General features: G+C 37.0%; 1 protein-coding gene across 2 annotated transcripts; it reads right to left on the reverse strand.

The window, feature by feature from the left end:
• Nucleotides 1-373: 373 nt before the first annotated feature.
• Nucleotides 374-27,850, reverse strand: rfx3 (regulatory factor X, 3 (influences HLA class II expression)). 2 transcript variants are annotated; one of them, XM_058788479.1, is made up of 17 exons: nucleotides 27,697-27,850; nucleotides 17,565-17,689; nucleotides 16,408-16,499; nucleotides 14,504-14,771; nucleotides 12,375-12,449; nucleotides 10,708-10,889; nucleotides 9,830-9,949; nucleotides 9,173-9,297; nucleotides 8,971-9,083; nucleotides 8,135-8,250; nucleotides 7,889-8,043; nucleotides 6,795-6,892; nucleotides 6,537-6,686; nucleotides 4,339-4,547; nucleotides 2,964-3,117; nucleotides 2,804-2,846; nucleotides 374-1,776 (listed from the first exon to the last, which is right to left on the reverse strand). In XM_058788479.1, exons 2-17 carry the CDS (start codon nucleotides 17,682-17,684, stop codon nucleotides 1,499-1,501), a joined length of 2,298 nt encoding a protein of 765 aa, XP_058644462.1. In that variant the 5' UTR covers nucleotides 17,685-17,689; nucleotides 27,697-27,850; the 3' UTR covers nucleotides 374-1,498. The 2 variants fall into 2 exon arrangements, with proteins under 2 accessions (XP_058644462.1, XP_058644464.1); XM_058788481.1 differs by lacking the exon at nucleotides 12,375-12,449.
• Between the last annotated feature and the right edge of the window lie 20 nt (nucleotides 27,851-27,870).

Genomic DNA, 27,870 nt, shown 5'->3' on the forward strand with positions numbered 1-27,870 from the left:
CGGACTGCAAAGTACAGAAGGTGAAAAGGCAAGCTCATTACGTTCGGTACAAGTCGTCTAGCCTGCTTCGATTATAGCAGCACGGATACACAGCGACACTTTCCACTCCTTAACCAAAGAGCAAGCAACGTTTGGCCAATTACATCTTCTAAACAAAACTGTAAACAATGACCAGTACAGTAATAGAGAAGAGAGAAATATTGACTACATGGCAAAATATGATTCTCTTACTTAGTACTTTTGTCTTGGTTTCTAGTATAAATATCTAAACATTCTTGAATCAAGATGCATTTATTGCACAAGTAAAATGACTAAAGATATTATGTCTTGTTTTCTGTAAAAAAAAAACTTAATATCTTAAATTATTTTACTTGTACAGTAAATGCATCTTGATTCAATAATGTGCAGATATCTATACTAGAAAACAAGACAAAAACACTGAGTAAGAGCATCATCTTTTGCAGTGTGTTCCAGAATCACTGTGCATGTTTCCTGGTGGAACTAGTGGCTTGGATTTGAGTTCTGGGTCATCCAAAGAGGTTTTCTTTGAACAAAAGTACACTTCCATAATATATGAGAAGTGATAGAATTAAGAGCTCTATTTTTGTGCACTAATTTTGTAGTTAATATACTAAAAATGATTCTTTAGTACTTCTTAAGATAGTGTACTCAACACTGCAATTTTGGGACACTGTGAATATGAACTAAAATGTGCTTTTAACATACTATCTCTGTATTTAAAAAGTCAACTATGTTAACTAAATACATTTTTTAAATACAGAGATGGTACACTGCAAAAAAATTATTCTCTTAGTATTTTTGTCTTGTTTTCTAGTATAAATATCTAAATTCTTACTGTACAAGTAAAATGACTTAATATATTATCTCTTGTTTTCTGTAAAAAAAAAAGAATATCTAAATTTTGTTAGTTTTTCCTTAAAACAAGCAAAAATATCTGCCAATGCGGTGAGAAAAATAATCTTGTTTAGCCTTTGAATTAAGAACAAAGATTTTTGCTTGTTGTTGATCATTTCAAAACAAGACTTAATATCTTAAATCATTTTACTTGTCAAGTAAATGCATCTTGATTCAAGAATGTTTAGATATTTATACTAGAAACCAAGACAAAAATACTAAATAAGAAAATCATTTAAAGCACATTTTAGTTCATATTCATGGTGTTTCAAAATAGCACAGTTGAGTTAGAGGAGTTAAAAGTTTAAGTACTAAAGAATCATTTTTAGTTTATCAAGTAGAAAAATAGAGCACTTTAAGTATATCATGGAAGTGCACTTCTTTTCTCCTGGGAACATTAGGGCTTTAAACTTTACAATCAGCATCTCATCACATCCTAAAGTGGATTTACTAGAGCTTTGTGGATGATCCCACCGAGTCTCTGTGTCACGGAGATCCGTTCTGGCTAAGGATAAGAATGGACGTTTGGGAGACGGATGGTAGTGAAAGCGCAGATGGGGATCAGAGAGAAACGGACGGCGTTTCAGACCGAGGCGTACGTGTTTCCCACGCTGCCGCAGTGGCGGATGGTGCTGGTTCCGGTCGAGCTGAGGATGTGCTCGGTGTGATTGCCGGCGGTCGGGGGCAAAGAGCTGAGCATGCTGGGTTGAACTACACCCACCACCGCGCTGCTGCCGTCCTCCATGGCTCCCACCTGCAGCACCTGGATGACCTCCGTCTCCGCTTTCTCCCGCTTGGCCAGAGGCTCGTCCGACTCCTCCATCTCCTCGTCCAAATCGCTGTCCATCTCGCTCACCTCGTCTAGCAGACATCAGAATGAAGCAGAATGCCATTCGCAACCCATTTCACTTCAATAGTGCAATTTTTCATTTTTGGGATAGTTCACCTAAAAATGAAAATTAGGTTTACTGACCCTTTTGTTGACATTTTCTCAGACTACAAAAGGAGAATTTTTTTTTTTTAAACAATGTCCCGCGCTTGCTTGTCCATACACTACCACTAAAAAGTTTTAGAACAGTAAAATTTGTAATGTTTTTTTAAAGAAGTCTCTTCTGCTCAGCCTGCATTTATTTCATCCAAAGTACAGCAAAACCAGTAAAATTCTGAAATATTTTTACTATTTAAAATAACTGCTTTCTATTTGAATACATGTTAAAATGTAATTAATTCCTGTGATTTCAAAGCTGAATTACTCCAGTCTCATGATCCTTCAGAAATCATTCTAATATTCTGATTTGCTGCTCAAAAAGCATTTTTTATTATTATTATTATTATTATAATAAGAGTAGAATTTTTTGAGACGAGCGCATGCAGGACATTTTTTGGTTTTAAATCTCCTTTTGTGGTCCAAAAAAAAAAAAAGGGCATACGGCATTAGAACACCAAAAGAGTGAGTAAATTATAAAGTAATATTCTTTTTTGGTGAACTATCCCTTTAAACTAAATGTTTAAAAAACATGCAGGGCAATACAGCTTGATTTTATCTATGAAGATAAAAATGGACAACCTATTCTACAATGGACCACCAGCATGGTCTCTATTAGTCAGAATCACATCAGTTTAACGAAAATTAAGAGGGATTGGTGACATCAGCCAAAAAGGAAAACATAATGTGTGATGATGAATCCCGATATAAAAAAAAATTGCCTTATGATGGAGGAACACAAACAGTACAGCGTTCGTACAGCAGTGGCTTATCCAGCAATCTCGTCTCTCAAAGGAAAGCAACAAAATCCCCAACTGGTCTAAAGTGGCTGGGCTTGTTAGTCTGGACTGTAATTATGTAACTCTGGGTGTAACGAGGGCTCAGCTTGCAGTCTGAGCTTACCTTTGTCGATGTTGGCAGGTGACATGGTATTCAGGTCCTGAAACTGCGATAGATGGAGCAGCACAAAGAAATAGCAATTAGAGAGAAAGACTGACTTCATAGCTCTTTACAGCTCATGCTGAGCTCCACAAACAGCACCGCAGACAGACGCAGTCTTTACCTCTCCCATAACGCCGATGGGCGTCTCTCCCGTCGCTTGCGCGACGCGGTGCTCCACCAGATAGAACATGTACTCGTCGTACAGCAGCCGGATCAAGTGGAAAGAGCCGAAACTCGCAGCGCTGCGGAGGGTCAAATCTCTGATGACCATAGAGCTGCAAGAGTCCGACACAACATGCAAGTAAAAAGTAGAGTTGACACCTCGCTCTTAAAGCATTAGTTCACTTCCAGAATAAAAGTCTTCAGTCGAAAAGAAATGAAGGTTTTTGAGGAAAACATGCCAGGATTTTTCTCCATATAGTGGACTTCAATAGGGATCAACCTGCAGTTTCAAAGGGCTTTACACGAACGATATTATCAATAGTGTGATATAGCGATATCTGGATATTATCACGATCACATGATGATATGAAGCGATAGGTCTTCTGAGCAAAAAGTGTAGTTTTTAATATATATATTTAAAGTTGTGTTTAAAGTGGTGTTTTGGCGCAGTATCTGTGAAAGGAACTCAAAGCGAAAGCACAATATAATCTGTTCATCAAGTGTGTTTTAAAGCGAAGCTGCACTTGGTTCAGACGATCAGCTGGTGATCCGGTGTTTTCCGCGTCTCACTGAATGAATGAAGTCGACTCCTTTATTACACGTTCTGTGAGTTTAGCGCGCGTTTGGGAACCAAGTTCTGCTTTATTTCAGCGTTTCACTAGATTTGTAGCGAGACGTGTTTTTGTTTTCACTGAAGCTGGAGTTTCCTTCAAAATAAAAGCTTAAAGTGCAGAATATGAATTACTGACAGCGGCGGCTTAAACGCATGATCCGACTTCAAAATATCTCTCTCAAGTGTAGAAATGAGGAAAGAAGTATTGTGATTTCTCTACTGTAGTGTAAAGCAGGAATAATACACCTGTTCATTTTCATTTATTTTACAGTGCAGTTGTTTTGCAATATATGGCTATTACTGTCGTTATTATTATTATATTCTAATTTGTTTGTGGTTAAAAAGTATTATATTTATGTATATATTCGTGCTGTCAAATGATTAAATCGCATCAAAATAAAAGTTTGTGTATGTGTGTGTACTGTGTATATTATTATGTATATATAAATACACACACATGCATGTATATATTTAAGAAAAATGTTATGTTTATATTTATATATAATATAAATTATATGAATAGACATGTAAATACATGAGGGTGAGTACATTTTGGGGAATTTTTTATTCTGGAAGTAAACCAATCCTTTATGTGTGTAGAAGATATTCTGGTGTGGACTTCAGTGAGATTGGTTCATTTGGTTGGTGGGATCATGGAGATCCCAGCATGTTTTCAATCCAAACAATCGAACCAAGTGTGAAAACAGCCTAAATGTCTTGCCTGTAGAAGGACCACTTGAGCAGGAACTGGCGTGCAGCTTTGGGGAGGGTGGGTTTATCCTCGTACGGCTTGAGCATTTGAGTGACCACATTGTCCAGCCAAGCGGCCCACTGTTCCAAGGAGCTCTGCTGCTGGAGGGTGGCCTTGAAATCCTGCTCCAGGCGTTGAACTACGCCCTCTTCACATTGGCACACCCACGAGGCCTGCTCCTGTACGCCATCAACAACAAGTCAGAACATCACTACGACGGATCTTCTGATTGACATTGTAAGGCTGGAACAGGCTACACAAACTTTGCACAGATTCTTGCTCCGGCTAGTTGGCAATAGTTGCCAAAAGTCAGAGCCAGTCTGCAGATTTTGGGTAGTCGACACTTGACAGATTTCACAGAAAACTGCGTAGTGCATGATGGGCGAAGACTCAAACCTGCTTGAAATTTTGAGCTGATTTTAGAACACAATGTTTTCATTTCATGTAGAAACGAGGTGGACGTGACCCTAGTGAAAAATAAATATACATTTATAAATATACGTATACAAAAATACATTTACATATTTATGTACTTAATAAAAATACCCTGAAAGTGTACTTTTAGTGTAATAAACTGGTATAGTTAAAGTCTGCTAAATTGGAACAACTACTTTTGTACTTGATGCACTTTAATTGTGTGGAAGTAGTGCTGAAGCCCAACTAAAGATATACTGAAGTATATTTGATTGTGCTAAAGTGGAACTACTGCAAGTATACTTCAGGTACATTTTTAATATCTTGCATTTAAAGACTGATATTATTCAAAGATCATACAATCCTCATTCATTTGTGACATTAAAACACATTTTAGGCTTAATATTAAGAAATTTTCATTGTGCACAAGTACTCCAAATAAAGTTTAATTATATTTTTTTTTGTATCAGTAAGTCTTGAGCGATATGTCAGTAAATATGTGACTCTGGAGCACAAAAAGCAGTCATAAGCAGCACAGGTATATTTGTAGCAATAGCCAACAATACACTGTATGGGTCAAAATTATCCATTTTTCTTTTGTGCCAAAAATCATTAGGATATTAAGTAAAGATCATGTTCCATGAAGATATTTTGTAAATTTCCTACCGTTAATATCAAAACTTAATTTTTGATTAGTAATATGCATGGCTAAGAACTTCATTTGTACAACTTTAAAAGGTGATTTTTTTCAATATTTAGATTTTTTTTGCACCCTCAGATTCCAGATTTTTGTATCTCAGCCAAATATTGTCCGATCCTAACAAACCATACATCAATGGACCGCTTATTTATTCAGCTTTCAGATGACGTATACATCTCAATTTCATAAAATTGACCCTTACGACTGGTTTTGTGGTCCAGGGTCACATATGTTAGTACTTACTATACTAAACTATACTTAGCATGAAATAAATGTATTTTCAATATATTAATTTTTTACTAGGTAATCCATACTTGGAATTTACCACTTACAAAGTCGCCAAGTGTGTGGTGCCTAGTCTTTTACAGTCTATTCCAGAGATGTTCACAAGTCTTTTATTTGGAGTCCGAGTCGAGTCTCAAGTCATTTAATGGCTCGCTAAAAAATCCCATTCAGAATCCTCATGTACTGAAATCTTCCAATTTACGAAGCTGTTTTATAGGCTATAGACAAAATATATACGATTTATGATCTGCTTCTTGCTTTCCTTTTTTAAAAAGAGGTGTTAAGATGTAAGGTTAATGTACATCCAGCCTGTTATGTTTTAATCCATCACCATGTTCAAAACAGTTTTTCTGTAATCAGATTCTATAATAAGAGTCCGATCTAGCATGACACATAAGGAAATATGTGACACAGATATTACAAAACCATACAAATAAAGTATTTCTTTATGATATAAGTCAGGGGTATTCAATTAAAGTTCCAAGAGGTGCGCCCTCTATAGGCTATTTTCCAAGCAGAGGTCTGGACAAAATAAATAAATAAATACATTTTACATGTATTGTAACTTTTCAATTTAGATACATGCGAGGCCATGTGACAGAAAAAAATAAGTCCGAGTCACTAACTCGAGTGCCCATCTCTGGTCTATTCAGATTTTAAAAGTCGTGTTGTGTATTCCAGCCTTTACAAAAGAGTGCATGTTCAAAACTATGGAACAAAAGGCCAGCTTTCTCTGTCAAGAATGGATGCCACGAAGCGCAAAACATACCTGCACATTGGCAAAGTCAACCCGGTTGAGATCGCTGAGCATCTGGTTGATCTGGGAGGTGTTCTGCAGGACCGCACGAGCCGCCTGCGCCAGATGATTCAGAGACGTGTATCTGCGGAGGGTCTGAGCAAAGGCACTAACAGCGGAAACCTGCGCACAAGAGGATGACCTTTTTGAAATTGGGATTTCTACAGCAGACAGAGGCTTTCATTATCAGCTTGTCTGGATAAAACAACTGGTAGCCATCTACACTCTTACCTTGGTCTGGATCATTCTCTGGGGAATGCTGCTCATGGCGTTGGTGAGCCAGCCCTCAAGGCTTTTGGCAAAATTACGGATGGCTTGAGTCAAGGCACCTGTCGAACACAGATGGAGATTTGGATTTACACTGAATAGAGGACAGGCAAGATACACTACCAGTCAAAACAGTAAGATTTTTAATGTTTTTAAAAGATTTCTCTTCTGCTCAGCAAGCCTGCATTTATTCGATCCAAAGTACAGCAAAAAAGTCTGAAATATTTTTACTATTTAAAATAACTGTTTTCTATTTGAATATATTTTAAAATGTAATTCATTCCTGTGATTTCAAAGCTGAATTTTTAGCATCATTACTCCAGTCACATGATCCTTCAGAAATCATTCTAATATTATGCTCAAAAAACATTTATTATTATTATTATTATGTTGAAAACAGCTGAATAGATTTTTTTCAGGTTTCTTTGATGAATAAAGTTCAGCAGAACAGCATTTATCTGAAATAGATTTTTTTGTAACATTATAAATGTCTTTATCATCATTTTGTTCAATTTAGAGCATCCTTGCTAAATAAAAGTATTCATTTCTCAAATTTTTCCTTGAAAAAAACATAAATAAATAAATACTGTTATAGTGTATAATGTTACTGGTTTATGTTATAAAAGCTTTTTATTTCAGATATTTTTATTTTTTTTTGCTGTTAATTTTTTGCCCAATTTAGGTACAGGCTATAAAAATTTCAGATAAAAATGAATTCAAGCAAAAATATCTGCCAATGGGGTAAGAAAAAAAATCTTAATTCAAAGGCTAAACAAGATGACTTTTCTTGCCCCGTTGGCAGATATTTTTGCTTGTTTTAAGGAAAAACTAACAAAATGTGGATTTTTTTTTTTTTTTACAGAAAACAAGACATAATATCTTAAATCATTTTACTTGTTCAGTAAATTCATCTTGATTCAAGAATTTTTAGATGTTTATACTAGAAAACAAGACAAAAATACTAAGAAAGAGAATCATACAGAACTGTGCAGAACACTGGAAGAAAAGTGTGTCATGATGATCCACATGATCTGTGCTATGACTGAAGAAAGACTCACTAGGAATGGGTCTCAGAACATCAGGGATGAGGATCTCCACGAGGGCTTGATACATCAGGTGATCACAGGTGTTCATCCACTTTAGCACTCCCTCGTTTCGGCAGAGCAGGATCAGTCTGGTCCGCGGCAGGCGGCCCTCGATCTCGCTCATGCCACTGAATCAAAAAGAATTACATTTGAATATTACTTGTTTAATCTAATAAACTCGATGAAGCACCAAAGAGGTAGGTAACAAGAGTAACACACCTGTTTTCAGTGATGGTGACGCCCTCTATGGAGCTGGATGGAGAATAGCGCCAGAAAGTCTGCCACAGGTTCTCGATTAGATTGAACTGAAGGTTCACCACTACGTCCAAAATGGCCTACGTGTGAAAATGGTGACAACACCTTTATACTTGAACTCAGTGAGATGAGAATAGGCCTTTATCACACTTCTGCATTCGAAGAGCGGAAGTTTCAAATAGAAGCGTAAAAAAACTTCCGCTGCACACTGCAAAACATTATTCTCTTACTTCGTATTTTTGTCTCGTTTTCTAGTATAAATATCTAAACATTCTTGAATCAAGATGCATTTACTGTACAAGTAAAATTACTTAAGATATTATGTTAATCTTGTTTAGCCTTTGAATTAAGATTATTTTTCTTGCCCCATTGGCAGATATTTTTGCTTGTTTTAAGCAAAAACTAACAAAATTTTAATTTAATTTAATTTTTTTTTTTTTTTAAAAGACTTAATATCTTAAATCATTTTTCTTGTCAAGTAAATGCATCTTGATTCAAGAATGTTTAGATATTTATTCTAAAAAACTCAAGTAAGAGAATAATTTTTTGCAATGTACATGGTAGGGCATCAGTATATATATATATATATATATATATATATATATATAAACAGTTTCAAATATTAACATTTATTGCTAAGTCCAACTAAATTGGTTTCATTTTCTTCACAAAACTGGCGTCTGTCCATTAATAACAATGCAGGTGGAAATTCCTTTACGCTACTAATCGGAGCCGGATATGACGGCACACGGTCTGTGATAAAGGTCTATTGGAGTGTAAGGATGTCCTAAAGGACTGACCTCGCAGTGCTCTCTGTACAGCGTCTGAAGGGCTTTGACGTCCTCGGGTCCGACGCCTTCCACAGGCTCTCCGAGGTCAAGTTCAACGAACTCTGGCAGAGCTCTGGTCCCATCTAATGGGGCATATGGGGAAATTCAGAAAAGCTTTTCTATAACACGAATGTGCGCTAGCTATCTCCAGCGATTTTTGCGTAATGTTTACCGAGGAACTGCTGATGATGCTGGCTCTGAGCGATGAACGTCTGCTCTGCAGCGCTGGGCGTGTGCTGCCCCCCGGTGGAGAAGTTCTCTCCTGAGACGCCGTCCATCTTCTGTACTGGCTTGAATCTAGAGAAGAGACAACAAGAGATTGAGCCCTGTTCCAAAACAAAATGAGCTACCTTCATAACTGAAATGGACTGCAACAAACTTTACATAGGCGATACATTTACATTAATAGGGAAATGTTTTTTTCCCCCCAAATTCCGTTTTATTTGCGTTTTCCTTTTCCTTTTTCTGGATCAAGCTAAATTTAAATTTAAATTTTTCTAGACTGTTTAAACGGTTAAATTAAATTTTATTAATAAAAAACATGTCTAATTAACTGAAATCATGCAACTTACAATATTAAACAGCAATTTATTAAAAGTATAACAAAAAAAATAATTAAGACCCTTGGAGTGTTTTATTTTTTCTCAAAATCAGTTTTTTGACCAAATTCTGTTTTCCATTAATTTTCTGGATTCATTTTTTTAATGATTTCATTAACTATCAATAATCAAAAGCATCTCTAACTGCTCTTCTGTTGGGAATACTCCTACCACACGGGATACTCCTGAGAACAGGTCTCTTTCGTGCGGTTTGACAGAGACGTTCGTACCTCTGCTTCTGTTGGACGGGCTGCTGTCTTAACGCCATGTACTGCATGTCCTCCTGCAACCGGTTCAGAGGAGAGTCCGGCTTCACGCGAATCCCGTAATAGTGATACTTAGAGTTCCCTCTAAAATGAAGGTGAGAAAATCAGACTGCTGTGAATAAATGCAGCTGCGGAGAGAGTACAGAACAGAACGGAGCAGGGGTGTAATGATACACGTATCCGGCTTTTGGTTCGGTACGCATTACAAACCGAACGATTCGTTGGACTAACCCTATTATATATAGAAAATAAAAGAGCTTAAAGTGTGCAAAATATAATGTTCTCAGTGCCACTGCGCTCAACAAGGCACGACGTAACAGCCAACGATAGCCAGAGATATTGTCAAAAACATCAATTATTGGCAATATTAAGAGGATTTGTCATTTCCAATTAATGCAGGCCTGTATTAGGCCTATTATTATTATTATGAAGTTACTTTTATTATTAAATTAAGATTACAATTAATTTGCCCCACAATATTACCGCACAACTGACGCGCTGCGAGGATAACAAGATTAGTCTATTTACTCCTCAACTAAAATGTTAAAAAAAGGTATTTTATAACAGGTCTATTATACAACGAATTATAGGCCTATAATTAAAATATTAACACTGCATTCATCAATAAAAATAAAAAGCTTTATTTCACGCACCGAGTTTCAAAAACAATCTGTTTAACATGAAATACGTTTCTTCAAATTTTTTCCACTATATACAGGCCACAAGAGATATATTAAGGGAATGAATTAAAACAGCTATATACTGTTATCCGATTGGCTCAGAAATATTTTGTGAACCGTTACACCCCTAGAACTGAGCATGTGTCAATCAGAGGATTTTACCGGGTGCCCAAGCGGCGGGTGCGCAGCCCCATGAAGATGGAGCGGATGAGCTTCCCGAAAGACGCAGCATTGACAGGGTCCAGCTTCTGCTCCTGACAGTGGCGCAGGTAGTGATTGTAAAGGGTGGAGCGGGGCAGACTCACGCCCTCCGCCGTCTCGTAATTATCCAGGAGCCATTGTAGCTGTGGAGAACAGCTGAATTCATCAGATAAAGTTCACATTTCTTTTAAAAAAAATTGCATCTTGTGTTCTATGGAAGAAAGAAAGTCACAGATTTGGAATGACAATGGAGCCATCCACCTTTTTCCTAACGAGCCCACTGTGTTTTAAATTATGGGAGGCACTTCGGGGAAGTTCCACTCAAAAAGACTGTAACAAGTCATTTCAAATCATAAGATTGCGCTACAAACAATCCTTATCCGTCATTTTGACAGATACATTTGTCAGTACATTTTCATTCATTTTCTATTTTCAGAAGTCAGGAGAAAAATTTTACGTTTGTTATATTAATGTGATGCGATTAGCGCTGGCAAACGACTCATCGCGATTAATCACATCCAAAATAAACGTTTTTGTGTACATGATATATGTGTGTGTACTGTGTATATTTATTATGTATATATATATATATATATAAATAAATACACACACATGCATGTATATATTTAAGAAAAATTTTATGTTTATATATTTACATTTAAATTATATTAACATACATATATGTAAATACTTTCAAAATATATACTGTATGTGTGTGTATATATATATATATATATATATATACATAAACAATAAACAATATACACAGTACACACACATATATCATGTAAACTAAAACTTTTATTTTAATCGCGATTAATCGTTTGACAGCACTAATAATAATTCAGCCCGCTGGATTATTTTCCTCCTGAATATTTTCATGTTTGCTTTGTATTCCGCTGTAAGTAAATGAAAAAACAACATATACTGTGCATTTGTGGTCTGCTCTCCCGATTTAATTTATGATAAAACCATGAATAATTCCCTGGAATGCAGTTTGTTTTCACACGGATGCTGTAAAATGTAATTGTTATGAAATATAGACATATATTACTACATTTGTAATATTGCTGCGGACAGAAGGAGGATCTTTAGGAGTTATTCATGGTGTGTTGAAAGTAATTTGTTAATGCTTTAACGCTAGGTTGAAGGGTGAGTAAAATAATGTCACCTCATTGTACTCAGTTTTTGAAAATGCTTATTATTGCGTTAGATCATAGATCAAACATTGATGACTGTTCACAGAGTTTAAATAGAAGTTACTCCCATAATGGGGAGTAGGAAAAAGGTGGATAACTTCAGCAAATCATTAAACGTCTTGTCCTGCACCAGTACAACAGTTCATATAACAAATGCTGAAAGTATATACACATGGAAGAACAATACAGATAAACTTTGCATATCCTAATAAATACAGTGCCATTTAAAAAGTCCACACTGAAAATCTGGAAATAAACGTTACATTTAAAAAAAAAGTAAAAGAATGCAAATAAATGTTCCGAATTGATGATGTGACTCTTTTGAATGGCACAGTGTAGGAAAGAGAGAAAGCCAGAGAGAGAGAGAGAGAGAGAGAGAGCAGATCGTGCAAAGCAAAGCTATGCATGGTGGCCATGTTTACAACTTACATGACTGTTGAGCAGCGAACTTCTCTGACTGGACAAACCTTCAGACTTTTGGAGCGTCTCAATCGCCATTTCAATCTGATAGACCAAAGAGCAAAAGAATAAAGGAGAACAAAAACAAAAAGGGGGGAAAAGTAAATCAAATGAAGCGACAGAGAGCTGTACTGACACCAGAGATGAGCAGCAGAAATAGACCCGACTAAAGCATCCCAGCCACCAAAACCACACAAAACAGCCCAGCACCGCAGATACGGTCAGAACGGTCAGAACTGAGCATAGCGTTTATAAACAGTCCAAGGTCATCTAAGAAAGTTTTCCACGAGCAACATTACATTGACAATGAGACCAATCAGTCGGAATTCATAGAAATCAGTTCTACGTGGCAATAGATAAAAACTATGGTGTTTCCTTTTGCCTCAACACCCATGATGCACTAGACTGGATCTGACGGTCTGTGAGCGGTAGGATTTTACATCTTTGTTCATTTATATAGCACAAAGCTGGCTGAAAATCGTCAAATATACCCTTTAATGATGCTCAACAATTAAAGTAAATCTGTTGTAGACACACTGGCTCCGTTCCAAAACCTAATGAGCTGCCTTCATAGGGGATATTTTAAGACCTCACATAAGTGTCTGTACTGATGTAAAGGCTTCTTTAAAAGGTAGATGTGTTGCATATGTGTTGTTTTGCATATGCACTGCGTTTGTTTATTTATACATACTGAAAATTAAACAATTAGTACAATTTCTCATTTTTTATTCGATTGGACTGTTTATGTAATATATATATGCATGCAGTTCTTTTAAGATGTTGCTTAAGGATCTTTATTGGCCTTGAAGGATCCAGGAAGAAACTGAAACACCCATGGACTGAGTGCGAAGAGCATTTAATAATCTATGCAATGGAACACGCTAAAAATGTGACATTGATGGTTCCATGAAGAACCTTTAAGATCCACTGAAACTTTCCTTTGGACGAAAGGTCTTTATAGTGGAAAAAGATTCTTTAGATCATTAAAATGTTCTTCACATCAAGAAAAAAAAAAAGGTTCGTTTAAGAACTGATCACTGAAAGGTTCTTTGGGAACTAGAAATGGTTCTTCTATGGCATCACTGTAAAAACCCAATTTTGGAACCTTTATTTTTAAGAGAGAGAGTAGCAGAAAGCCCACAGCATTTTGGAACAGACCCATAATCACAAAATATGTTGATTTACTTTAATAGCTAACAGCATGTATATTAGTGACCCGTGCTGGCAAAATGTGAGCAATGAGCAAATTTTCAAAAATAAAGATAATATAAGAAATAAAGATATAATCTGTCGGAACAGCTTCTGTGTACGAAAGAAAAGTGTTTTAAATATGGATACTTTTCTTACAAAAACGCATCTATTCACTACAGGAGGCTTTTTTTAACCCCCCGGAGCCGTGTGAGGCACATTTTATTATGGATGGATGTGCTTTATTTGACTACTTTTGGACTGTTGAACAAAACAAAACAAACATTCACTGCCATCCGTAAGCTTGGAAGAGCAAGGACAATATAACTCTGATTGGATTCGTCTGAATATACAGTCATAAGTCATATACACCTAGGATGCCTTGAGGGTGAGTAAAACATGGGCTAATTTTCATTTTTGGGTGAAGTAACCCTTTAATTTCTAAAAAAAAAAAATGTAATCGTTCTAAGCACATATGTGACCCTGGACCACAAAACCAGTCAGGTCAATTTTGTGAAACTGAGATTTTTACATCATCTGAAAGCTGAATAAATAAGCTTTCCATTGATGTATGGTTTGTTAGGACGATATTTGAAAATCTGGAATCTGAGGGTGCAAAAAAATCTAAATATTGAGAAAATGGCCTTTAAAGTTGTCCAAATGAAGTTCTTAGCAATGCATATTACTAATCAAAAATTAAGTTTAAAATATCTTGATCTTTACTTAATATACTAATGATTTTTGGCTTAAAAGAAAAATGGATAATTTTGACCCATACAATGTATTGTTGGCTATTGCTACAAATATAGCTGTGCTGCTTATGACTGCTTCTGTGCTGCAGGGTCACAGATGAGAGTAAGTACAGCATGTTTTTGAACACTCAATCGTGTGCGTCTGTGATTGGAGCTCACCGTGGCGGGGGAGGCTCTAGTGGTCTGAGCCGCGCTGTGAGGGGCGGAGCCATCCATGGAGTTTCCTCCAATCAGATACGCTCCTGAGCTGCTGATGATCTGGCCTCCTGACAGCCCCATGGCCAGAGCGCCGTTCCCGTTGCCGTTGTTGGCCATACTGTGAGTGCTCACCACCGTGCTCACCTGAGCCGAGCTGCCCTGCGTATCGAAGTAGTTCCCGCCGCTGTTCTGGTTGTACAGCTGAGGTTCCGAGTATGAATACGTCCGTCTGCCGATAAAACAAGAGCGCTTGAGATACGGCTGCCAGCTGGTTTTTCACTCAAATGAGTTCTGACATTTTTAAATTATATCAATGCGCACGGTTTCTTTAATTGACTCGAGAAACATAATAAGTCGTGTCTTGATGGGTTCGCATCCTTTCAGCTTCAGGTGAGAGTGCTGTTTCCATGGATACAGAAATCACCAAAGCATAACTATTTTATAGAGAACATTGCTTTTGATTGCCATTCTCATATGTGCTTTCTCCATTCGGCTGATGACATTTTATTTATAATAGCCAATTTAAAAGATCTTAGCTTCTTGCTGAGTGAATTTCTAAATATGAGCGATCCGAATGTTACTGAGAGAGAAAGCAGACAGAAGCACTTAGGAGAGTTTCAGGTGACCCGCGCCGAGGGTGAACGTCTGGAAGTGCTTTTTTGATTCTTCTGTAAAAAGCACACGATCCCAGAGTGCTCTCGTCCCTCTTTCACTGGCCACTCACTGATACTTGTGGTCATTTCCAGGTGGCTGAACACAATTCTCACTGATGCTCGAGTCCTCAGAGGCAGCATGTTTCAGTGACAGGACAGAGCTGGAGTGCACCGAATCAGCTTGTCACTGAACACAATCACGTGACCTTTTATCAATTAATTTGAGTTTAATGTTTTGCCACAGTTTTATAAATCAAGGAATCACGATTTTGAATAGAAATATAACCAAACGACAAGACAATATGCCAATGATAACCGTAAAGGGAAAAGAATGATACAACCGCACGTGATTGACCGCTCATGCGTGACGCGCTCATATCACACAGAATGAGCTTTCGTGTTGATAAAGATGCGACGTGGCAGTGGAAGAGGAAAAACATGCAAGAAGATGGAAGTGAACTTCTTTTAACTTGAGCGGCGTGTTTTTAGAAAGCCGTTTCATGCAAGAGACGCGAGCGCAACAGTCAAACAGTCCATGGTTACATAGAAAAAATGGAAAAGCAGCACAAGTGAATAAAAACCTGTAAAGAACTGCTACTGTATGTCTGATATTTCATGACTGAAAGCTGCTGTTCATTGTTTTCACAGAACATTTATAGATAATAATAGTCTACCGGTGTTATACGTTTTTCATTCTGAATTTGAATTACCTTGACTTTTGAGAATTTTTTTTTTAAAGTATTTTCCTCGTATTATTTCTGAACATGTATAAGACAAGTTTGTACAAGATGTAGTTGTAGTTCATGCATCGTTTCTGCAAAGATATTTAAGAAGTAATTTGTTTAACATTTACATCGTTGACAACTTCATGTGTGCTGCACTTGGAATAGAATTCTCTTTAACTAGAGGATTTATAAAGAAAAAGTTACTTGAATCATGTTGTAGTTACATTTTCAAGTTGACTAGTTAAAAATCAAGAATCGGTCAAAAAAATCAAGATTTTTGTAACTACATGTAAGCCTTGTTTTTTTTATATATATATATATATATATATGGCAGTATGAGGGACTAATTTTGCATTTTGCACCACTTTAATGGTGTCCTAAAGCACTTATCAGCATGTGTGCTAATTTCAAAGCCACGGCTCTGACATGCATTTGACAAATCACATAAGGGAGCATGTACATATTCTCGGCTCATAAACACACTCACATGGTTCCGTTGGTGTAAACGCCATTGTTTTCCTCCTGAACGTACTGCACCTGTGCTTGATACACATGCTGGACCTGTTGAACAGTCTGCGCCTGAAACACACGACACAATTACACCGAGAGTGACTCACATCTCCATAAAGACGGGAGAATATATAAATAAGCGGTTTCAGAAGCATCTTTGCAAGATGATAGTAAAGCAAACAGCAGTATATTACATTTATTATGCTTTCATCACGATCCAAACAGAAAAACACATGTAGTAATGGACCTTTTTCACGTTTCCATGGCATTCAGAAGCTGAAGTCGTCATAGCTAGATAAAGTTCTATAATGGTAAATGTACTACAACTAATATAGTTTTTACATTTCCATTTGCCCCAATAGCAAAAAACTAAAAAATCCTTTCCAAATGAGGAAAAAAAGAGAAAGATTTGCCATCACTCCGTCAGCTGTCGTTTTAGAAACACTCATACAATTTAATGCCAAAGTTATAAAACACAAACTGCAGTGTTATAAATGCACATTAAATATTTAAAAAGTTAAAATATAAGACTGTAAAACCAGATGTTATTAACTGTGGAAACAAAAAACTAAACCTTTTTTTTTTTTATAATTACAATTCAGCCAAAAATTCTGGCCCTTTTTTTTTTTTAAGTTTAAATACAATTAAAAAATAAAATCATGGCTCATTCGTTTGTGAACTGGATTACTCTAAACTCAAATGTTTGAGTTTTTCTAGCAAACACAATAGAGATATGTAGGAAGCTCCATCTACCACAGCATCACCTCAAAGGAAGAGTTCACCCAAAAATGACAATTTGCTGAAAATTATCCACAATATTATGGATGCAGGACTCTTATTTTAGCCAGAAGCAACAGTTTGAAGTTAAAAACATCTTAATGCTGGATTTGTTTCAGCTTTTGTCTTCTCCAGATGTTAACTGATGGACTGGAGTGGTGTGGATTATTGTGATGTTTTTAATCGACTTTCATTCTGACGGCACCCATTCACTGCAGAGCATCCATCGCTGAGACACTGATGCAGAGACACATTTCTCACCTACATCTTGGATGATCTGAGGGTGAGCACATTTTCAGCAGATTTTCATTTTTGGCTGAACTATAATAGCTTTTAGACTCATCTGGGCTGCCTCACCTGTTGCTGGACTGGCACCTGAGACGCCACTTGCTGGGCACTGACCGCAGGCTGCACAGGCACGCTGGTCTGGAGGGGCACGTTGGACGTGGAGTCAGCGCCTGCCTCTGGGGTCTGCATGGCGCCTTGGACACACAAAATCATTATCATTCACAAATGCATCACCTAACTTTAACACTTAGTGCTAGAGGTTTGAGCACTAGTAATGCGTTTCCATCCGAAGTTATGAATTAAACTTGGAATATCGGATAAAACATTTGAGAATAAAGCACCGTTTCCATCCAGTCAGTTGAAGAGAACAAAATCGTCACTACCTGATTAACTCCTTCCCCGCCAAACACTGAATTTTTCAGTTTTTCACTGTTATACGCTAGGGGGCGCTAATCACGCATCTCCTGAATGAGTCTAGAAAGTGTTGTTCAAAAACACAGAAACGAGCGATCTCATATGCAAGCATATGTATTTGAAAAACTATGTGATCGTCAACACTAACCGCATATAAATGAAAACTTCCAAATGTTACCGAGTGAAATGTGGATCCAGAAAGTGTTAAAGGCCTGTGCAAGCTTTGGGAATACTGATGGAAGCCATCTACTGCATCTTTGCTTTGATAATATTACTGAATATGATCCAGATAGATTTTTTTTTTTATGAAACCTACCTACATTCAAGTATAAAAAAAAAAAAAAAAATCAATGCTTGAAGCTAGAATAAAAATTTTTTTTTTTTAAAGTAGAGGATCTGTTCTTTATTTTGATGTATTGCATGTTCAGATATTCATACAACAAAATATTCCGGAGGCCATGAAATTTTTGTGAAAATAACCAAAACTACTGGCGGTGGCTGGTAACTTTTTTCAAAAACGCTGGCGGGGAAAGAGTTAACTTGCGCTAAATATCACGAATAAAAATGTAAGTTGCTGCAGCAGGAGAAGGCACTGTATATAATAATTTTTGTATACAATAAATTATGAGCTTCAGAGCGCGAAGGCGAAACACGGTCATGTTATCTTATTTTCAGATCCTGCTGTTTGGGAACGCAATTCGTTAATTATAACGAAGCACTTTGACGAGACTTTTACGCTGTCCCATGACAAAGCCACATGTCTTTTTTGACGCGCATTAAGGAATTTATTCGGTAAAAGTGTTTACGTTGTAGTTCACGTGCATGTTTTCTTACCGGATAAGAAATTTATCCTACTTAGTTGTGCGCATACGTTTTTTATGCACATTTTTAGAATTTATACGCATCTTGCGGTTTCCATCCAGCATTTTTTTTTTTTTTATGCGATATCCCAAAATGCACATAAAAATAGGTGGATGGAAACATAGCTAGTGATGCCTGTCTTGCAAAAGCTACTAAAAAGACTCATCATACTAACACATAAAAACCTGAGGAAAGATATATATATATATATATATATATATATTCTTTAATCAGTCTCGGGTCACTTCCTGTCCTCTGCAGGCTGTGATTCTGCTTGCTCAAACACACAGCGGTGATGTGGACGGGATCTGTGTGTTCTGGGCAGGTCAATGAGTGGAGATCGCTGCCCGTACCCAAAGCAATAAATGAAGTTAATATTTAATCGCCTCGGCAGGTTTCTCTCCGCTCACGCTTTAACGCTTTAAGCCGATGAGATTTCAAGAGCAACAGCTCGCTGCTAACGTTCCTCCTGAATTCAGTATTGCTGAAACCATAAATGTAAGAAAATATGTATATTTGCATTGGCTTTTCTTGTTCCCACTGCATGCGAGCCATAATGCGGCATGTAAACAAGCCGTGTTTGAGCAGCGGCGCTCGACCGTACACGCAGCCCAAGGCTTCTTAGCCGCAAAAGTTTCCATGATCAGGTCTCTGCAGGTTAATTACCCTCGTGCCTCCTGACAGCCGAGCATCTCTCCCCAGAGGCTCCCTGCCACCTCCTCTTCCTCTGTTCCTCATTTACCTGAAGGGTGCAGGTGGTGTTGTGTTCAGTTCACCTCCCCCTCAGCCCTAAACGTCTGATTACCCAGCATTCCTGCCTCACACATAATCACGGCCATTTCCAATGCACACGCTAATGAGTCAACAGACTTCATCCAGAACACGCTTAAACTATTCAGAGATAACATTCTAACGCTTTATGCCAGTTTGGATTGCCATCATTTTTATTTTATTTTATTGGCATTGCTCTTAAAACATCATGCAGCACTATTACGGCTCCAAACTAGATGACTTGTTGTTGTTGTTTTTTTCTTCGTTTTTTTTATTATTTGCAATTGTTGTTTTAACGATGTGCGATTTGACATTATTGAGTATATCGTAAAAAAACTAATAAAATGCGCTTATAGAGTGCAAGCTTACCTGGCTGGGGTTTTAACTTCACATTTAAACTATCTTTTCATTAGGGATGTAACGATTACCGGTTTGACGATAAATCATGATAAAATTCCCCACGGTTAGTATTACCGTTTCATATTTTAATTATCATTAAAACCGTATTCAATTACCGCGATTTGAACAACTCACAATAAATAAACACGGTCCAGCATAAAGCACAGATTTCAGTAACAGTGTCACGTGCGCACAGCAGCAGAGTAGTTTCGTTTTGAGTGAAAATAGGCTGGAAAAGCTGGGAGGTTTTAAAAGAGTGCAGAGGGAATTATACAAATGAATATATGAATTAATTAATTATATGAATGCACCTCTGAAGGTTCTGACTGTCTTCAGAAATGATTCCATGGCATTTTGTTTTCATCCTCGCTCTGTGTAATACCTAAAGGAACTGTTCTTAATCGCAATACTGCTCTGTCCACGGAGTTTACGGGAAACAGCTGTTAATTAGCGCCACCTAGAGTCAGAGACTGGATTTACAGAGACTTATATTTACATTCAGTCTGTGTGCAGTCTCAGTCTGGCCAAAAACAGACCGGATTTGCATGCCCCGCTGTAAATTTTGACCGGTTGATGAAAAACAAGCTTATGTGGATTCTACACATTTAAACAATACAGATAAGTTACGTAGAATTATTTATGGAGCAGATAAAATACATATAATCATTTAATCAATCAATTATCATTTTGACTTTACTCTTTTCTTTATTTAAAGGCTGAAATGTGAGGTTTACCTTTTTATGAAACTTTTTCAAAGCTTTATTTGAACATTTACATTAGATATTTGAACATGCTATTAAACTGTTTTCAGTCAAGTTGTCATTTAAAATCTGAACATCATTGGTAATGTTATTGTTTTAGTGATTATGCAAACAAAAAGTCATTTTATTTGTTGATTTTAAAATATAAAACTTGGAGAAGCGAAATGTGTCGGTACTTTTTGAACATCTCCAGCACATTTTAACAATACCGTGATAATACTGATAACCGTGATCATTTTGGTCACTATAATCGTGATAAGAAACATCCCTACATCTCTTTTTTTTTTTTTTTTTTTTTTATAATTTCAAATATCAGTATTCAACGTTTTACGTTTAAAATATCAAGACATTATTTATGCATTTGTAATTGCAGGTTAAATGCATTCATGTCCTGCATTAAACAGTGTGTAAATGTATCTAAATGCCTCTTCAGATGAAGCTTCTGTTTCCTCTGCATTGCAAGGATTTATTTTGTTGATACTGAGTTAATTTGCTTGGTAACAGCCCAAATGTCTTATTATTCTAAATGACTGATTAAATGCAAGAATTTGACTCAAAAAATTACGCACAGTTTTAGAAAAAAATGGCTTTATAAAGGTAAAAATGTCCATAAAAGGTAAAAATAAATTTAAACTTGATGGAAAAGATCATTTCTATCACTGCTGATATGAAGAATATCAAAAACTTTAGGTTTCAGCTGTCCACGGTAGTCTTTAAGATATCAGCACAATAACACACTCAGCAAACTATCATTTAATAATTGTTATCAATAAAATCCCTGAAAATATTGAGATATCATTTTTTGTCAATATCGCACACTCCTAACCAGATCCGTTCATTAAACATAATTACATTCTAATTAAAATCCAATTTATAATCTTCTAAGTAAATGCTACAAATATGTCCTCCGAAATGCTACAACAGATGAGGATTTGTAGTGTAAACACACATAAAACCCTCATCATGTTTATAAATATGCTTGCAAATCAGAGACATGTGACAAATGACAATGACGACAGTTGCTAGTTTATTACTTTCTGGTGTCCTTACGTAATCTATATAGCATCAGATTCAAAGAAACGCAAACATTGCAACTAGCCTATCCATTTGTGCACTTAGTGAAATAAATTAATAAAACATATCTATAAATGCATTTCAGTTAGTAATTTTGTCCAGTCAAACATTACATTATTTCAGCACACATGCATCTGTTACTTGGACGCTTGACAAGACAGATGCAGAGACAGATGTTTATGCCTTATGAAACAGTATGTGTGACATGCCCTCATCCTAACCCAAAGATCTCAAACAAGGTGAAAGAAAATGCAGGCCAGACTACATTAAATACAGATTTACTCGCAACAAGTATTAAAATTGTGGTCACACTTTATTTTAAGGTCCAATTCTCACTATTAACAACCCATTAACTATGACTTTTCCTTCAATAAACTCCTAATTTGCTGCTTATTAATAGTTAGCAAGGTAGTTGTTAAGTTTAGGTATTGGGTAGGATTAGGGATGTAGAATATATGACCCTGCAGCACAGAAGCAGTCATAAGCAGCACAGGTATATTTGTAGCAATAGCCAACAATACACTGTATGACTCAAAATTATACATTTTTCTTTTATGTCAAAAATCATTAGGATATTAAGTAAAGATCATGTTCCATGAAGATATTTAGTACATTTCCTACCGTAAATATATCAAAACTTCATTTCTGATTAGTAATATGCATTGCTAAGAACTTCATTTGGATAACTTTAAAGGTGATTTTCTCAAAAAAAAAAAAAACATTTATTGCACCCTCAGATTCCAGATTTTCAAATAGTTGTATCTCAGCCAAATATTGTCCGATTCTAACAAACCATACATCAATGGAAAGATTATTTATTCAGCAGATGATGTATAAATCTCAATTTCAGAAAATTTACCTTTAGATTGGTTTTGTAGCCCAGGGTCACATATGGTCATGAAGAATACGTGCTTTATATGTATTATGTAAATTAATAATGGGCATGCTAATAAGCAACTAGTTAATAGTGAGAATTGGCCTTTTGGTAAGCCCCTCCCCCCAAATGCAGACTAGCCAATGGCAGTTGAGTATCAGTTGCACGGGGAGCGGAACTCGGACATCTTTAGGTTTCAGTGCCATAGAGAAACATGGGAAGATCCGAAGCTCGCATCTGTTTTATGGGGTTTATGCTTAAAAAATGGAAACACGATGTGCCTGGGGTACTCGTAACACTGATTCCAGGTATCCTGAGAGGATGGGCGATATCATTTATTTCATTACATTTCCTGAATTCAAACAAAACCCTAAGTATTCCCTAGGTATTCACCCCAATACAAATGTTCATTTTTTGGTTGTCATACACTCATTAAGTTACAGTTTTCATCTGCTCAAACAGAACGTTAATGCAAGGTATCTCTGGCTAAAACTAGCTAACGTTAAAGTTAGTAAGTCCATGCTAACGAACAAACCTAAATAGCGGACTGTTCTCGCATCTTGTACAGTGTTAGGTCAAAAACAAATAAACATAGGTCTACATTTCAGTGCCTCTCCATATTAAACTGGATAAATGTAAATTAATTTAACCGTACCGCGTCATACATGAACAGTGTTGATCCGCGATCGTGATGACCGACCGTAATATGAGACTTCTCCCGCTTGCATTGTGATCTGTAAACCCTCGCTTCGAGTTACCCACCATATTTATTTTTAAGTATTTTATAAATCCCTCCATGGAATATTTAATTCCCATTTGGTGGCCTTCCGTGTCCAAAATTGTGCAAAAACATCGTGGGACAAGGTTTTCACACAGCAGCTGTCATTCAAAGACCATTTGTTTGTCCGAGGGAGCAACAGTAACTAAGGGGGGCGGGGCTTACCGATAGCTCAATTGTAAACTAAAGTGTTACCAAAATTGTTTATTAACAACTACGCATTTTTCACAGCAAATTACTGACAGCTAAGAACAAAAAAAAAAAATAATAAAACAAACAAACATCAAATTGAAAGACATTTAGAAATCAAATACTCAAATTATGTGCCAGTGTGAAACTAAAAAGACAATTCTAGTTTTGTTTACAGTCTACTACGCAGTTCATGGAAACAATTAATTCCATTGTTTGATTTTATATATACTTTTGTTAACTGATAAATGATTCTGGCACTTGATGTCCAATGTAAAAACGTGCATCTTGAAGCACGGCTCTATATTGTCTTCAGTAACCCCACCTGCTCTCTGCGGCCGTGCATAAACAGGCACCTGTCTGAGCCCCAGCTGACTTCACCTCCTCTCATTCATCCGCTCCCCTGTGGGCCACTTAAACCCAGAGCTCCACTGAGCAACTGCAGCCTCAAAAGCCGAAGGGTAACAAAGGCCCAAGAGGAGGGCAGCACTTGGTGTCTCTACCCCCACAGCCCTGAATCTGCCCCGGCACGGTGCGAGGGGTCAAATGCGCTTTTGGGACGCCATACATATATATATATATATATCGGGCAGGGAAATTTGAGATTGAGTCTCATTCGGAATCATTCAATTGTACATACACAGGTGCTTCGCGATGCCATAGAAGAACCTTTTTGTTGTAAATGGTTCCATAAAGAACCTTTAACATCTGAAGAAGCTTTCTGTTTCACAAAAGGTTCTTTGTGGCGAATGAGGTTCTTCAGATTATAAAAAGGTAAGCAAGAGACGGCTCTTTAAAGAACCTTTGACTGAATGCTTCTTTGTGGAACCAAAACTGGTTCTTCTATGGCATCGCTGTGAAGAACCTTTTGAAGCAGCTTTATTTTTAAGAGAGTGTACACTCATAAAAACAAAAGTTCCAACTGGGGCTTATGCAAAAAAAAAAAAAATGCAATTTTTGGTTCCCCAAAGAATCATTCAGTGGTCAGTTATTTTAATAACTTTCTTTTTTTTTTTAATAAGTGTGAAGAACATTTTAATATCCTAAAGATCCTTTTTCAACTATAAAGTAACTTTTGTAGAATTAAAAGATTTCATGGTTCTTCACAGAACCATCAATGCCAATAAAGAACCTTTCTTTTTAATAGTGTACTGGCTTTATCAAGACATCTGTATCGGAACTGGCTATTAAAAAACCCACTGCACTTTTAAAAATAAAGGTTCTTTATTGGCATTGATGGTTCTGTGAAGAACCTTTAACTTCCATGGAACCTTTGCTTTGACCAAAAAGTGGAAGAAGGTTCTTTAGATTATTAAAGATTATAAAAATGGTCCTGTTCACTGAAAGGGGAACCAAAAATGGTTCTTTATTGCAACCTTTACTTTTAAGAGTGTAGCCAAAAAATGAATCCACTGCGCCAACTGAGCTTGAAGCAAAAATGTCCAGAATACAGTAACAATCATTAAAACAAAGACATCTGAAGTGATTAAAGTAGCTGATGTATATTTAGCATTGTCAGGGGTGGTTTGGGAAAAAAAAAAAAAAACACACTAAAATAAATATAAAAATAAAGAGACTTGATTAATCTTAATTAAAAAAATAAATAAATTAAAAAAAAAAAAAAAAAAAATGTAGAAGCTCTAAAAGATTTTTTTCCGTGCAGCATCCGCCCACACGCTTGTGAGCTATGAACCTCAATGGGTTTTAGCTTGAAATGAAATGGATATGAATTATTTACTCAATCAGTATCTCTTAAAGAGATTGGAAAGGCAACAGGATACTGCGGACAGGTGGCACGGCCCCGTTTCAACTCTACACCTGACTGTAGATAAGTGGTAACGTGAGCTGATAACTAGCGCTTTCTGACATCCTGTCCTCTTGGTTTGGCCATTAACAGACTAGCGGGGGGAAGGCAACGCCAGAAAATAAACCTAAAACACCGGACCCGAGAGAAACACCTGGAATAACATGATCAACTTCATTAGCCGGATTGCTTTTGTTTGCTTTCAGAGAAAATACTCTGAATTAAGCACAACACAGTTCCTTTCACTAAAATCACTATTCGTTTCCACGATATCAGAGGTTGCATTTTTAGTGGAGCGTCAGAGAAGCAGGTTGGATGGAGCGATATCCCATGCTGCCCTTCTGCACCGAGCACAGGTCTTCTCCAGCATCTCATGGCACACACCTGTTCCTCGGCCTATAATGAAGACAACAGGGGAAGCGAGACGCTACTTCATCTCGCAGAGGACCCTGATGCAACTCAAGGAAACCCTCAGCGATTTGTTCAGTCGATGCGACTCGAACCTGGAATATGTGAGGATCGCTCGCATTTCTGCATCCATCCAAGAGACAACAAACGAACAACTGACACTCTTTTAGCGTTTACAGACTAAGTTCTGCTGAGCCATGAAACAAACTCCAGCAGAGGTTTAGATGGCGCATGGTACAACCATCGTCGAGAAAGACCATCATCATCCTTTGCAAACATCAGGAAAAAATAAAAGATGAAATGACACAAATTATGGCTGGACATTAAAACAGTAGTGCTGTCAAACGATTAACCGTGATTACTCGCATACAAAATAAAAGTTTTTGTTTACATAATATATATATGTGTGTGTACTGATATAAATAAAAACACATGCAGTATATATTTTGAAAATATTTACATATATTTAATATATAAGCATAACATTTTTCTTAAATATAAAAATGCATGTGTGTGTATTTATTATAAACATAAACATAACAACACACATATATATGTAATGCATGTATGTATATTTTGGATGTGATTAATCACTTGACAGCACTAGAAAACAGATGATGTTGCTTTCTTGTGTCTTTGATTAAAATTGATTATAAATACACCATCCAGAACCGAGCAATTTTGACAACGCTCAACAGCAGTATGATTTAGGACACATCTTCAATCCCGTGACCTTCCCTGCATTTCTTCCTTTATCCACTTTGACAACAATGCAAGAAGCATAAAGCTATGCAACCGGACAAACTACAAATTATCATGTCAAAAGGCCATGTTTGATTCGACAAATAATGTCAACACTAATGTGACTAGGAGCTTATAAATAGATGGATTTTACACAGCTGTGCAAATAACCAGTGTGATCTAATGAGCTGCCTACTTAGAGATGCCCACTACACTTTGACAGTTGCCCAAAAATGAGGACCAGATAGCCAGCACACAAGTTTTATAGTTTATGGATGCCCTAATATGCTGCGCACGGCTCTGGCGCCCTATGTAGGCAGCACACTAGGTTTTGAGACACGGCCACAGAGGCTGAGGGCCAATAGCTTAGCAAGAGTAACTCCTGCTTTATAACAATAGAAGACAGACAGATAATCTTCATATGCAGCATTATATCCCACAAAAGCCCACTTAAAATCCTCCAGGAACATTCATCAGTCAAAAACAAAAACGCGAACATCTCGGTGAAGAGAAAATTCATTCGGTTTCATCACAAATGAGCGTCAGAATGAAGCTAATAATAATACATCACCGAACTGTTAAAAATGACCCAAATATAAACGTTTATTACAACCAAGTCGTGTTTAGCGAATAAAAACGTGAAAATGAACACAAAACGTTGTGATTTCGAACACGAACGCAAACTGTAATGAGGAATCGCTTCACGATGCTAACGTTAGCCGCTTAGCAACACCTGCTTCGTGAGAAGATGATGCTGCGCTTCAATAAAACACCGTTTTCATCGCGTTTTCTGCGTTAAGGGCTCACAAACTCGTGTCGTTGTCGTTAGATTTATTCGTAAACACCATTCAAACCGCGACAGATGTCGTTTGCTCTTCGGGTTTAACAAATAAAAGCGATCGAGAAGAGAAACATCTGGACGCGCCGCATCAATAGAAGCAGAATGAGAAAGAAAGCATCAGAGAAAGAAGCAGCAGCAGCAGATCGACACCGATAAAACCTTCACGATACACAAGATCTTTAGATTTTACTCTAATCATCAAATAGAAATAAAAAGCCACAAGCATCATGCAGCGGTTAAACCGTGAACTTATTTATAAGCGAGCGGTTAATATGGAAATATTCACCTGGACTAGTGTGAGGATGAGGATGAGGATGGTAGGAAGGTGGTGGTAAGGATGGAGCGGAGAGGAGGAGGTTGTTGTTGTTATTGTTGGTGGGTTACAGTCGCCAGGACTACGGTGACTATGGCGCTGCAGCTCAGGGCAACGGTTGCTATAAAGCTCGCCGCGTAAACTAAC

The sequence above is a fragment of the Onychostoma macrolepis genome, chromosome 10, assembly GCF_012432095.1.
Source record: "Onychostoma macrolepis isolate SWU-2019 chromosome 10, ASM1243209v1, whole genome shotgun sequence".
In the NCBI taxonomy this organism is placed as follows: Eukaryota; Metazoa; Chordata; class Actinopteri; order Cypriniformes; family Cyprinidae; genus Onychostoma; species Onychostoma macrolepis.